Source organism: Parasteatoda tepidariorum, chromosome 10 (genome assembly GCF_043381705.1).
Source record: "Parasteatoda tepidariorum isolate YZ-2023 chromosome 10, CAS_Ptep_4.0, whole genome shotgun sequence".
In the NCBI taxonomy this organism is placed as follows: Eukaryota; Metazoa; Arthropoda; class Arachnida; order Araneae; family Theridiidae; genus Parasteatoda; species Parasteatoda tepidariorum.
In genome coordinates, this window is record NC_092213.1 from 65,299,963 (window position 1) to 65,314,218 (window position 14,256).

General features: G+C 28.0%; 1 protein-coding gene across 2 annotated transcripts in view; it reads left to right on the top strand.

Moving 5' to 3' along the window:
• Positions 1-8,606: 8,606 nt before the first annotated feature.
• Positions 8,607-14,256, top strand: part of LOC107438084 (pro-neuregulin-2, membrane-bound isoform) — a 104,589-nt gene continuing 98,939 nt past the window's right edge. Inside the window, exon 1 of one of the 2 annotated variants that reach the window (XM_016050259.2) lies at positions 8,607-9,212. In XM_016050259.2, coding sequence (XP_015905745.1) covers positions 8,771-9,212 — 442 coding nt within the window. In that variant the 5' untranslated portion in view covers positions 8,607-8,770. The remainder of the gene's footprint in view (positions 9,213-14,256) is intronic. The other variant, XM_043049231.2, reaches the window with a different exon arrangement.

A 14,256-nucleotide genomic window follows, 5' to 3' on the forward strand; every position in this document is an offset into this window, starting at 1 on the left:
GAAAAAGGCAATTTAGTTTTAAATGAGTAAAACTAACATTAGATTTAAATGGTGGAATTCGGAACGTAAATACCACGTTTGTTTACTATTTAGGTTGCTTTATAATGCTTAATAACAGAAATTATAGAGTTGGTATTAAAAGCTTTTAGCGATCGTTTGAAAATGCCGCGGTTGGTGGTTTCTAATTATGTATTTTTAGAGGGAATGTCTTAAAATTTATTCGTAATTATTGCAAAGAAATATATTGCGCTCTAGTAGATAATGATGTGAAAATCGGCTGATGAAAACTTCAATATCACAAATCTATTTTGATTAGATAATTATTTTAGTCTTTAATGTTTCTTGCAAAATCTGGAAACTTTTGAGGAAAAAATATTTTCTTTGAAAAATGTATAAAAATTCAAATCTTTAAGTTATAGTAAGATATGTTTTAAATATATTATATAATATATTGGAATTTATTTGCAATTATTGCACAGGAATATATTGAACTCTCGTAGATAATGATGAAAAATCGGCTGATGAGAAAATGATGGATGAAAATTTCAATATCAAAAATCTGTTTTCATAGATAATTATTTTAGTCTGTGATGTTTCCGGCAAAATCTGGGAACTTTTGAGGAAAAAATATTTTCTTTGGAAAATGTATAAAAATTCAAATCCTCAAATTATAGTAAGATATGTTTTAAATATATGTTTCAAGTTTTAAGAATTATAAATTAAAGCCTTATTCTAAAAATACGTTTAAGAATGTCTGATACTGAGGATTTTATATTAGCTAAATATCCTTTCTTCGTTTGTAATATAAATGCAAATGATTAATGAAACAATAAATCGATATTAATTAAAAATAAGCAGGAATGCCCAAAACTAAATGTTTTGAACTAACAAAATCTTTAAAAAAATTAATTAATTATTAAATTAATTACAAAATAAAAAATTTTAAATTAATAATTTAATAATTAACTTGAGAAATTAATTACTAATTTATATATTTTTACTTGATTTTCTCTGTAGTTGCTTTTCTCTGCTTGCCATTTGATTCAGTGAAACACTTTGTTAAAAGTTAAAAATCATCAAAATAAAGTTTAAATACGTCCAGCATTATTTAGCACCAAAAATGATGTTTTTAATTGTAGCCAACTTATCTTTGTCACAAATTTGCCACAAGCAAGTAATTTTTTCAATCAATCTGCGCTTTATATACCTTAACTTTTCTTATTTCGATTACTGATGATTTTAAATTGTCTAGAAACATGTTTGAAAAAGGTAACATATAAACAAAATATACACGTGGTTTCATTTCAGATAGGCTTAAAAAGTACGCATTTAATGACGCCTCTTTTACATAGCAACCATTTTTTTTTTTTTAAACTTGAGCTTATCATACTCTTTAATAATTAATTAAAGAACGTGCCTAAACTCCGTTTTTGATAAAATAAAAAAAATGAAAACTAGGAAACGTCACTGATGAAACGAATAATCTCAAAAACTTGAAGCGAAAAGATATATTTGCATGAACTTTAATATTTAAGGATGATGATCCTGTTGGGGAGCCTGTGCTATCTAGCCTATATGAGAGCCTGTGGTCTCTGAACCTTTCCCGAATACCCTAATAATCAGGGCTAAAGAGAATAGAAGGGCTGGTTCACTCCTTTGAAGTATCTCTTGCCGCGCCGATCCTCCGACGTCACTCTAGTGACGTCACTTTGGCGCAAAGCTCGCACTTTTACTTCAAGAACGGAGCGTTTGGCCTTACTAGCTCTAACTAATATTGGATCATTTCTTTTTGCGAGATATTCTAAGACATTTGTTATTTTCTATAATGACTTTCCTCAGTTTTTGCAGTGAATTTACAAGAATTTAAAACTATTATCGAAATGCCAGTTTGCGCGATTGCAACTTGCAAAAATTCTGATATAAAAACAAAAGGAAAAAGTATAATTTTTCGCGTGTTCCCTAAAGTAAATGAACAACTATGTAAAGAATGGATTCCGAAATGACACAGTTAATATAAAACAGCAATACGTTTATTCTGTCGTAAAGAACTTTTATAAAAATTCATTATCTAAATAGAAACCGCCTCGTTACTTCATAAAGAAAGGCAGGTGAAAAGAATTAAAAAATAGATAAAGTCAAAGAAAATTAAAATGTAAGTAAAAAGTATAAATAAAATATATAGTATATAGTTGAAATTCTCCTAATTTCATAACATATTTTTTAATGTAGTTATTCTAAATATTTATGATTTTTTTTAAAAATTATATTCTCTTCAATTTAAATATCTATAAATTATATCATCGTAAATTTAAATGTCTATAAACAATTGTAAAATTTCTAATGTCATTATGAACCTAAATTATTATTTTGTTTCAGTAATTAGCGTTTAAGGTTGATGTTTCCTAATGATTAAGTATGAACAAATTGCTATTAACGACATATTTTAAAATCAGGGATTCTAAATTTAACTTAACTTATCTTTATAAAAGAATATGTAGATAAAAAAAGTGTCGATATATGCCTTCATTTTTCTTAATAGTTAAAGTTAAAACTGAACTTTTTAAAATAAAGTATTTATCGTGTCATTTTCACCAACTAGCAAAACATTTTTATAAGTTTAAAATGGTATTTTTTTTAATATAATAACCAAGAAAGTTTTTTTTTTGAACTATGTTCATGAACGGAAATAATGTGTTAATTACATAAAGTTTGAAGGCTAATAACCAGAAAAAGTCTAACTTATTTTTACAAAGAGAAAGATGCGAAGTTATCAAATCTCTGCTTGCGATCTCCGAGATCTGTGGACACAGGGACGTCATGAGGAGGGAAATCGTAGCTTCAGCTCTAAGAGCGGAGTGAACTAGCCCGTCTATTCTCTTTAGCCCTGCCTAATAATAGGGGGAGGATATTTTAAACCCTTGTATAGCTGACATTCTACGGCACATTATGCAGTGTCTCTGTCATATTCTTGTTGATTTCTGAATGATTTTATCAAGGACGATTATTATATTTGTAATATGAAGGAATGGCATGTATTTCTATGAGTTTGATTAGTTGTAAGTTTAAGTTTTTTTTTTTTCCATTCCAATAAAAATTATTGAATAAAGATAGAATTGCGTGTATTAATATTAGTATTCTAAATTTATTTCATTGTATAAATTTATGTAGAAACATAAAATTTTCTAATCAGTTTCAAATCTTTGATTTCAGATATTTAGTTATATTACATGTAAAAAAAATTGTTTCTGTCATAATTTCATTTACTTTTGTTTATTTCATTCTGTCATATAATAAAATCTTCTGTAAACAGAGAAAATAAAAATGAAGAATCTATGTTAACAATGCTTTTCGCAATTGATTCTTCAGTTTAAAAGGAGTACTGTACATGTTTATCACATAAATGCGTATTTTATTAAACATGAAAATAAATTTTACTACAAAAAATGGTGAGAATTTAAAATATTTGAAATAAATGGTAATTTACTTTGCTTGTTGTTGTTATTTTTGTTGTTAATTTACGTCGCACTAGAGCTGCACAATGGGCTATTAATTTACTTTGCAAAACGTTTTTTTTTGTCTTCATTAACGCATGACATCTTTTAAGAATTAACATCTAAGCATTTCATAAATTTAAAACAAAACAAGTAACCAAACGATTACAACGAACTTCATAAATTCAATGAAAATTAAAAGGAGAAAATGATGAACTCATCTATTTAGTAGTTAAGCTTTTTGCCGTAGCGAGGCGCTAAAATCTTCACGACGCGAGTGTTGCCATTTTTTTGCACACTGTTTAAAAAAAACACATCGTCTTCTTATATGCTCATGAAAAGCATTAGAAAAGAAACCAAGTATTTCTCTATGCATAATGGAAAAACATCATTAGCTTCAAAAATTATTTCAAGCTGAAAAAAGTCAAGCCTGGCTCCCATTCCAAAAACCAGGCTTCAATGCTTAAGACCCACCAGACAGAGAATAAGGAAAGAAAGCAGATTTCAAGAAAAGAAAAGAGTAAATTGCTAACGAAAGATGGAAAATAAAATAACGATGGGGAAAAAGAACACGGTATCCAAGGAAAACGATGGTGATTTATTTCGTTTCCTTCTGATAACTATTTTTCAGAAAAACAAATAATAGTTAATAATATTTTAAGATAGAGGATTTTAACATTATGTAAAATTATTCTCATATTTAATGGTTTACAATGATTAATTGTCGAGATTAATGATTTAAAAGTACTATGAATTGGTAATGATACTGATTTAAATTTAATAAACTGGGTACAATTAAAATGGGTCACGGCTATCACCTGATGACATTTAACTATTTCTGTGGTTTTTATATTCTAAAAATAAATATTGCTGCTGACGGAGTCTATTCTAAAGACGGAGTCTATTTTCAAGATGGAGTCTATTCCTTGCGGTTGATGGACATACTATGTTAGGATAAAAAATATGTATATTATTTTATAATTTTGTAAAGTTTTCCAAAAAAAATAACTATTTAGCTTATATTTTTTAGTGGATACAAGGTTAAATTTGACTTTTTAATGGTTATAATACTTAAAAATTATTATTAAAAAATTGGTTTGTTTAGCACGTTTAATGGAGATACTATGTTAAGAAAAAAATGATATTGCTATAAAGATTGATCAAATAAATGTTATTATTGGAAATGGAGTATAATCAGTCCGTTTGATGGACTCACTGTGTTATGGAGAAAAACATTCTATTTTATAATTTGATCATCTCTCTATTTTAAAAATTGCAAAGGCTGTAGCCGCTGTTTATGTTTCGAGAGTTCAACTTAACATTATATTTTGATATTTTGCGCAAAAACTAAGATTCAGAAACTTGAAATTACAAAGAAGTGTAAAAAATGTACAGGAAGTACAGTGGAATACAATACTTAAAATCGAGAATTATTGCCTGCTAAACGGCAAAAAAAAAGAATTAAAAAAAAACACTATACGGGTCACACTACAGGCCGCAGGAATGAAGTTAAAATTTGGCATACTGAAAAGGCCATATTTATTCAGGAATTTAAGACTGAATTTTTTTTCCAAAATTGTATGAAATTTCTAATTTGTATGAAGAGTTATTTCAAATTTAAATGCTCTTTTTCAAATTTTTTATCACTATTTCTAAATGAAATGAAAAATAAATTTGAGATTCGATAATTAGTTCGAGAATCATTAACTGTTAAACTTATGGGAAAAAGCCTGGCCCCAATCTAGGTTGCAGAAATGCAACTTCAGAGTTAAAATTTGTTAGGAAAAAAAAAATACAAAAAAAAACAACAAAAAAATTCTAAAAAACAAACAACTCTTACAAAAAAAAATTCTAAATTCTATATTGTTCGAAAGTCATTGGAATTTTAAGTGCTCTTTTGCGAATTTTCCATCAATATTTTAAAATAAGATTAAAAAAAATTTACGATTCGACAATTAGTTCGAGAATTATTAACTGTTAAACTTGTAGGGAAAAACATCTTACGAACCGCTCTCTAAGCTGCAAGAATGCAATTTCTAGTTTGAAATTTGATACGCTGAAGGGCCATGTTTATTTAGGAATTTGAGACGGAATGTTTCTTTTTTTCTTATCGAATTTGTCCGAAAGTTATTGCAATTTTAATTGCTCTTTTGCTAATATTTTACCAATATTTTAAAATGAAATTAAAAAAAATAAAATTCGACAATTAGTTTGAGAGTTATTAACTGTTAAACTTGTAGGAAAAAGCATACAAACCGCAGGAATGCAATTTCTGATTTGAAATTTGATACACAGAAAGAGTATGCTTATTTAGGAATTTAAGATATATTGTTTTGTTCTTTTAAATTCCATATTGTTCGAAAATTATTGCAATTTTAAGTGCTCTATTGCGAATTTTTTATCGATATTTTAAAATGAGATTAAAAAAAATTAAGATTCGACAGTTAGTTCGAGAATTATTAACTGTTAAAATTGTGGGGAAAAACATCATACAAATCACTCTCTAAGCCGCAAGAAGGCAATTTCTGGGTCAAAAATTTGTATTCTGAAAGGGCATGTTTATTTGTGAATTTAAAACACATTTTTTCTTACTTAATTGTAATTTGTTCGAAAGTTATTGCAATTTTAGGTAATCTTTTGTAAATCTTTGATCAATATTTTAAAATGGAATTTTGAAGAAATTGAGATTCGGAAATTTGCAAGTATTAGCAATTGCACGTATTATGAAAAAAAAAATCTTATAACCTCAAAGCTATTTTTTCGTATAGCTAAAATTTTATTTCATTCAATTAAGTAGATAAATTTTCCGCAAAATACAAAAGAATGAAACATAAAAAATATGCAGAAAATATGGAATACAGAAAAAAAAATTTGATATACATACCATTGTATCATTAGAAAATTTATAATAAAATTTAAACATGTCATTTAAATGTATCAATTTAAACAAAATGAACAAAACTCACAGTTAATTTAGAAACGGAAACAATTACCGGTATCAAAAGTTCCATTTTTTGTTTAAAATAAAGCTAAAAAGAAGGAAGGAAAGCTAGACGCAGACAAAATAGAAAACGGATTAAATAAGATACCGAAACTTTTCAAACAAGAGTATCCCTATCAGCAATATTCAATTCCTATTTAGGAACAAAACAATCCCTGCCACCGAAAATCCTACCTTTTATTCAAAATAAAACTAAAAAAAGATGGAGGGAAAGTTAGATACTGAAAAAAAAAACAGAATCAAATAAGCTAATCAAGTAAGACATAGAAAGCGTATGCCAACTCACAAATCTTTAAAAAAAAATTGGAAAAAATGAACATTTCAAACAAGAGTACCCATTTCAGAAAAATTTAATTTCTATTTAAGACTGTAAGCAATCACTGGCAACAAAACTCTCACAACTCAATTCAATTAAAACCTAAAAAGGTGACGTAGGAAATGCTAGCCAAAGTCAGAACATAGAAATGAATAAAATATAAAGAATACATCGAAAGTATAGAATATAGAAAAAATAGTGATACATACAATTGAATCATTAGAAAATATCAATTAAAAATTGAATATTTCATTTAAGTATACCAATTCGAACAAAAGTCAAAGTTAATTTAAAAACTGAAATAATAACCAGCACCGAAAATTCTACTTTTCATTCAAATAAAATTAAAAAGAAAATTGAGGGAATGTTAGACATCAACAAAATGAAAGGCAGATGAAATAAAATATCGAATAACATATGCCGACTCACGAATTTTAAATGTTAAAAAATGAGTATTTCAAACAAGAGTACACATTTAAGCAAAACTCAATTTTTATTTAGGAACAAAAATTAATATCGGGAAGAAAGATCAAACAACTCTATTCAAATAAAATCTGAAAAGATGAAAAAAGAGATGCTAGCCACAACCAGAACATAGAAATGAATAAAATATAAAAAATATATAGAAAATATGGAATGTAGAAAAAATTTTGATATACATACCATTGAATCATCAGAAAATATAAATCAAAAATTGAATGTTTCTTTTATGTACGAACTGTCTAAAGTTTAAAAAAAACTAAACTAAAGTTTAAAAAAAAGTCAAAATTTAGAAACGAAAACAATCACCGGCACCGAAAATCGTACTTTTAATTCAAATAAAATTAAGAAGAAAAAGGAGGGAATGTTAGACACTAACAAAATAAAAGACAAATTAAGTAAAATATCGAATAACATATGCCGACTCACGAATTTTACATATTATCATTCAAACATGAGTATCAAATTCAGCAACATTGAATTTTTATTTAGGAACCTAAGCAATCCTCGTCACCAAAGATCAAACAACTGAATTAAAAAAAAAATCTGAAAAGATGAAATAGGAATTGCTAGCCACAACTAGAACATAAAAATGATTGAAATATAAAAAATATATCTAAAATATAGAATATAGAAAAAATGTTGAGACACACATCATTGAATCATTAAGAAATATCAATTAAAAATTGAATATTTAAGTTTACCCTTTTGAACTAAAGTCACAGTTAATTTAGAAACGAAAACAAAAAATATATCTAAAATATAGAATATAGAAAAAAAATTTGATATACATATCATTGAATCATTAAGAAATATCAATTAAAAATTGAATATTTAAGTTTACCCTTTTGAACTAAAGTCACAGTTAATTTAGAAACGAAAACAAAAAATATATCTAAAATATAGAATATAGAAAAAGAAATTTGATATACATATCATTGAATCATTAAGAAATATCAATAGAAAATTGAATATTTAAGTTTACCCTTTTGAACTAAAGTCACAGTTAATTTAGAAACGAAAACAATCACCAGCACCAAAAATCCTACTTTTTCTTTTAGTAAAACTGAAAAGAAGGAGAGAAAGTTGGACTCCGGCAGAATCGATAGAATAATATATCAAAAACCGTTGCCAACTCTGGAGTTTTATATTTAAAAAAAAATTAATTAAAATTTGATACAAAATACTCATTTCAGCAAAACTTAATTTCTATTTAGGAACCTAAACAATAGCCGGCACCAAAATCCCAATTCAAATAAAAGCGGGAATGATGAAGTCGAGAGATGAAGAAGACAGAGGGCGTTTGAGGATGAGGAATGGAGTAAAGACTCGGTCAGGTTCATTACTGCGTAGGAACTCCACCGATCCGCCAGTCATCGAAAGTAGTTAGGAAACTTGCCTCAAAGTCACTTCTCACAACAACTCCGGTGGCACTCTACACGAGGATGCATCGCCACCATACAACAATCTGGATAAGCGGCGATGCAGTGTAGCTTTCCCCTTCTCTGCTGCTGGTGGTGCCTGCTGCTACTCACCGCTCATTCAGAAGCCCGGTCGGCCCCTTGCCCCCTCATAGGGGCCAAAGACGTATCCACTAAGGCCTACCTTAGCCCACTCGTCTTTCATGGTCGATTGCTCGCATTGGACCGAAGAGGTCCCGCTATCTTGCAAGCTACATTTAGAGTCGATAAAGTGTTTAAAGGCGGGCCACTTAAATCTGGTGCGACAGCCCCGGTGGAGTTTGCTATCCGGTTCAGCCCCTCGAGGTGCAGGGGTGCACCTTACCAGGAAGGGGAGCTGCAGCTTGCGGAACGTTATGTTGTGTTCGCGGCTTGGAGGCGCCCCCGCAGAATGATTGCCGTGGCTCGACCAGAGCCTTATTCAAAGAGGAAAGCAGTAGCTAAAGTGCTATGTCCGAACTGTGGTGAGTGGATAGTTATTTTCACATTGGACACGCAGTGCTATACATTTATTAAAAAATGAATTGTTCGTGTTATAACTAAGTTGTATCAATACGTATATTTTTTTCAGATAGGTGAATAATAATATTTCTGCTCCTTAAAAATATTACACTGAGAAAAAAAATTATGGTCAAAGCTACCAGAAAATGGTAAAACTAACAGTGTTTTTGGCTCTATGGGAACATCAAACCACTTGGTAAATTTTACCGAACCACTTCAGTAAAGATTTTAGTAAAATTAACAATGAAATTTTGTTTTTTTAATATGTGATAAAATTTGATAAAAGTATTAAAAAATTTGGTAATTTTATCATGATACTCAAGAGAATGGCATAAAAACCATTTTTTTGGTTAAATTTACTTTCCAGTTTTTTTAGTTAATATCGATTAATAGAAACTATAATTGTGTAAGCCAAAATTTAAGTAAATGTTACCTTATGAACAGAAAAATTATCAAACTAATGGCTTAAGTACTGCATATTTTGCTTTTATTAACCAGAACTATGATTTTTTCCCCAGAAGAGTCATTACCATACAGTAAGTTAATTTTACCAGATTTTTTTTTCGCCGTGTATAAATTATTGGTTAGAGTCTTATTTATGTGGATAACAATTTATATAAAATGCACTCCCAAATATTGTTATCTTCTGATAGCTATTTAGTTGCTTATCTATAGTTTATTTGGTTTATAGAGTACGCATCCCGTACGCAGCTTATTGCCCTTTAAAATATTTTATTTTATTGCTCATTATCAATATTCCCTCACAGATGTTAACCTCAGAAGAATTATATTTCCGGAAATTAATTTTTATTCACTAATTAATATTTTTTATTAATTTTTATTTCATTTCATTCACTAAAATGTGTATTATTAAAATTAGATACTGAATTTTGACTTTTGAAGTTGTAAGCATTTCAAAAATTTCTAGAAAGTTTAAAATTTGTTCTTAGTCTTAAAACTATTTAACTTTACGTACCATTAATTTGAACATACCATTAAGACCTAGCTAAAGCCTATAGTAGAAAAGCAACATATCATTTAGATCAATCTCAAATTCACAAGGTGGTGTAAAATACCATTAAAACTTAGCTAAGTTTAATAGAACACTGTATTTTAATGAATAAATTGAAACAAAAACTGTTCAAAAATATAAATGTAGTAATTGAAAATATAACGAAATTCCATACACACAATTCATTGTAAATTGACATGGCCCACTATACACAATATGTAGATTGTTTAAATTTTAAAATGGTCAAAAGTGGTTGATTTCTAAATCTGTCTAAAAATATTATAACTTTCTTGAAATATTTATCTACTATATGATTACTATTTATGATAATTACTACTAATATTTGTGAAAAAATTATTCATGGTAGTTATTATATTAACTTGAAATAACAAACGCATTTAAAAGTCCGGAATAAACCCTACTCCACAAGTAATTAGTATATTATTAAAACAACTCTAAACTTTTTCGGAATCGTCTCTGTCTTTATGTCGTAAATAAATAATTAAATAGAGTAACTAATAAAGTATTTAAAACTTTGATAAATTATTCTGTTAATTTCAGATTGTGCACATAGCGTGTCGATGTAGTTAAAAGATTCATAGAAAGTATTACTATATTGCAAATGCTATATTGCTCCTCAAAAAGCATGAAATGAATATTTTAAATTTTATTAGATGTATTAGTTTGCTGTTTTCTTTATCAAATTAATTATAATCAAATTTTCAAGTTAAATTTGAATCTTTTCTTATCAATGATTTTTTTTATCGGGTTTTAAACAAAATCATATTAAAAAATACGTGACATTCTTACATTTTATTTAATTTTTATTTACTAGTATTATTTTATAACAAGCATACTTTTTAAATACCAAATGAATTCAAAATTAAATATATAATTTCTCAAACATTGGCAAATGAAGATAGACACCACTCAATAATTTTTTTTTCTTATGTATTTATTTTTTTAAACTTTAATACAAATCAGTTTCTTGTTATTATATTTTACAATATCCTTTTTAGTCTAATGAATGATTTTATATATATATATATATATATATATATGAGTACTGCTGCATATTTNTATATATATATAGATCTTGTATCAGACTGGAAGAACACATGTTAAAATTAAATTATAAAATCCCTGATTTCTTAATTTTATATTGAATTACCTTACATTATTATATTATCTGCTTGTCTACTTTATATTGAAACATGAATTGTGAAATGAGAAACTATACTCTTAAGCAAATGCAAATCTATTTTCACAGGCTATAATAATCAAAGCATTCCGATTACTATTGAAAAGTTTTCCTCTGATTACAAGGAATTATATCAATCCACGAAATAATTATGAAACTTACGGTTCCTTTTTCCTTAATTTAATAAATTATTTCGCATCATTCGTTACTTTGCTAGAAATATTCAAATCTATCTATACATTCTGCTCTAAAATCTCAATCCAAAAAAAAAATTTATTTTTTTAAAATTTATGTTACAAAATGATTTAATAAATTTTTATTTCCTGAATATTTTAAGTCAGCTGCTTTTTCGGTTTTTACTCTTTCGTCAAACAAACATTTGATTGACTTATACTGAAATTAAAAAAAAATAAAACCGGATTTTAAAACTAACTTTGATAATCATTATATTAAAACATTCTTGTCTTTAATTTAATATAATTAAGTCTAAAATAAGTCAATTGACATCTAATTATGGATATTATTCGAAGATTTTAAATCATATGAACTGACAGAGAGAAGGCATATTTAAGGGTTAAAGTACAGGTCAATGACTCCCGGCAGAAATGTTGATGATTTCTTTTACTGTTAAGATTATATAAAAAAATTTCCTTCTGTTTAAAACATATGTATTTTAAGCGTTTCACAATTTAGTTGTCTTAATTTTTGCATTTTTATGCAATATACTGAGAAAAACTAGCTTTCGGTAATTTTTTATTGCTCAACCTAATGTTCAAATTGTTTTATAATTATTCTGTTACAAATGTTATTAATATGAAATTAATGAAGATTTGCACTTTTTTATGATTCTTCTTATTCATGCTTTTTTTAAAAAAATTTAATATGCAATATGTTCACATACAGTAAATTTCCCATACAGTAAATTTCACATACAGTAAATTTCACAAACAGTATGTATGATGAAGATTGTGTTTGTGGAACAATGTTGAATATATCTTTATTTTCATGGAGTGTTGGAATTTCTCCTAATCAGAATTTAACTTAATGCACTGTCCCATATTCAAATAAAACAGCCAAATAGCCATAAATAAGAAGGTATTCAAACTGTTAACGGCAAGAAAAACGGTTTATTAACTGCTTTCACTTAATACGGTAAAGAAACCAGAATTTTATTGCACCAACTAGGCCCACCTAAAAAAGCCCCTTATTTCCTTGCTGTTGGGTACACATACAGATAGGGCTAATCTGTCAATCTCATGATCATCACAACGGGGTTCGAGTCTCATCGTTTGACACCACAATATTAACTAACTCGCTACAACTCAACTCGAATGTCCATTACCTAACGAAAGGCTTAGCTCCAATGTCCAGTTACATTTTTGTACGGCTAGTTGCTAGTTGTAAATTATTAAACAAGTATATAGTGTTGTATTCATTGTTTTTGAACCATACAAGTTGTAAACGGTTTCGAAACCGTAAAAGTAAAAAAATGTTCTTTACCGTAAACTTTACGGCTAATTGGATGGACAGACAGATGCTGGTTACTTTACCGCAATTTTAGAAGGAAAATTTTAATACTGAGTAGTTGATTCCTTTCCTTAATAAAATAACTTTATTTTCCTTTTTCCGAATTCTTTTTCCTATTTTCTTTTGACAAATTTTTAACAAAAAATATTCTTTTGGAGATTGTTCTAAAAAGGTATCTTGAACTCTAAAGGAATGAATTTTTTTTTTAAATTATTCATATGAATTTATTTTCTATTCGTATCGTGCATGTCTTTTGAAGTGTTTATATTTTTTTATGTATTTATTTATTTTAGTAAAGAAAGTAATTTTTCGCAATGTTCGGAAGAAATTTGCTTGTTTTATTTTTTCTTATTAATTAATTAGCAATCAGAAAATATTTAATCTATTCACATTATGCTCACAATAAATATCCACGGTAAAATCATAACATCACGTCACTCATTTCTGGTAAAAAGTAAACTCTACACTTCATTAACTCAATGTTTTGGGGTAATGGAGGGCACTTGGGTCTATTTCCCATTGGCCTCTGAAATGCCAGAACTACTACTCTCTTCTCGTTACCCAGAGAGCACCCATGGCCAAGTCACGACTGTGGAGCAGCGTCGCCCACGTCACACAACCACAAACCCGTTTATAGGGAGGGTCACATTCACACAATCACACAGAAGAAAGGACGTAGAACACCGAGAGAGAGAAAGAAACATCCATGCCCTGAACGGGATTCGAACCCGCAACCATCGGCTCCGCAGTCAGGCACGCTGACCACTCGGCCACCTGGTTGCCTTAAACCAATGTTAAATTTGTTAAACTATAATATCTTCCAAATTTACAGCTATCTTAATATCGTGGTAAATAAAACCATATAGTACATCTATAAACATTCTTTTACGATACTATAGTTCAACTTCATTGGAAACATGGTTTAATTAAACATCTTATTTTAAAGTTGCATAAAATGTTTATGGCAGTAACGTTTAATGTACCGATATTATGGTTCAAAGGCTTAACAGATTTCTCTGTAACTGTTCTTGATGGCATAAAGAATTTTTTCTATTAGTTTTCTACTAGACTATCTTCTTATAGTGAATAAATATTTTATTAAATTATATATTGCCTATTACGGTCCAATAATTTTTGCTATCTTTCTGACAGTAAAATAATTCCTAGCTCATAAAGTTTTTGCTTTGAAATCAATTGAGTTGATTTTAGACCTCTCCTAATTGTTTTTTTTATTATATATATATATATATATATATATATATATATA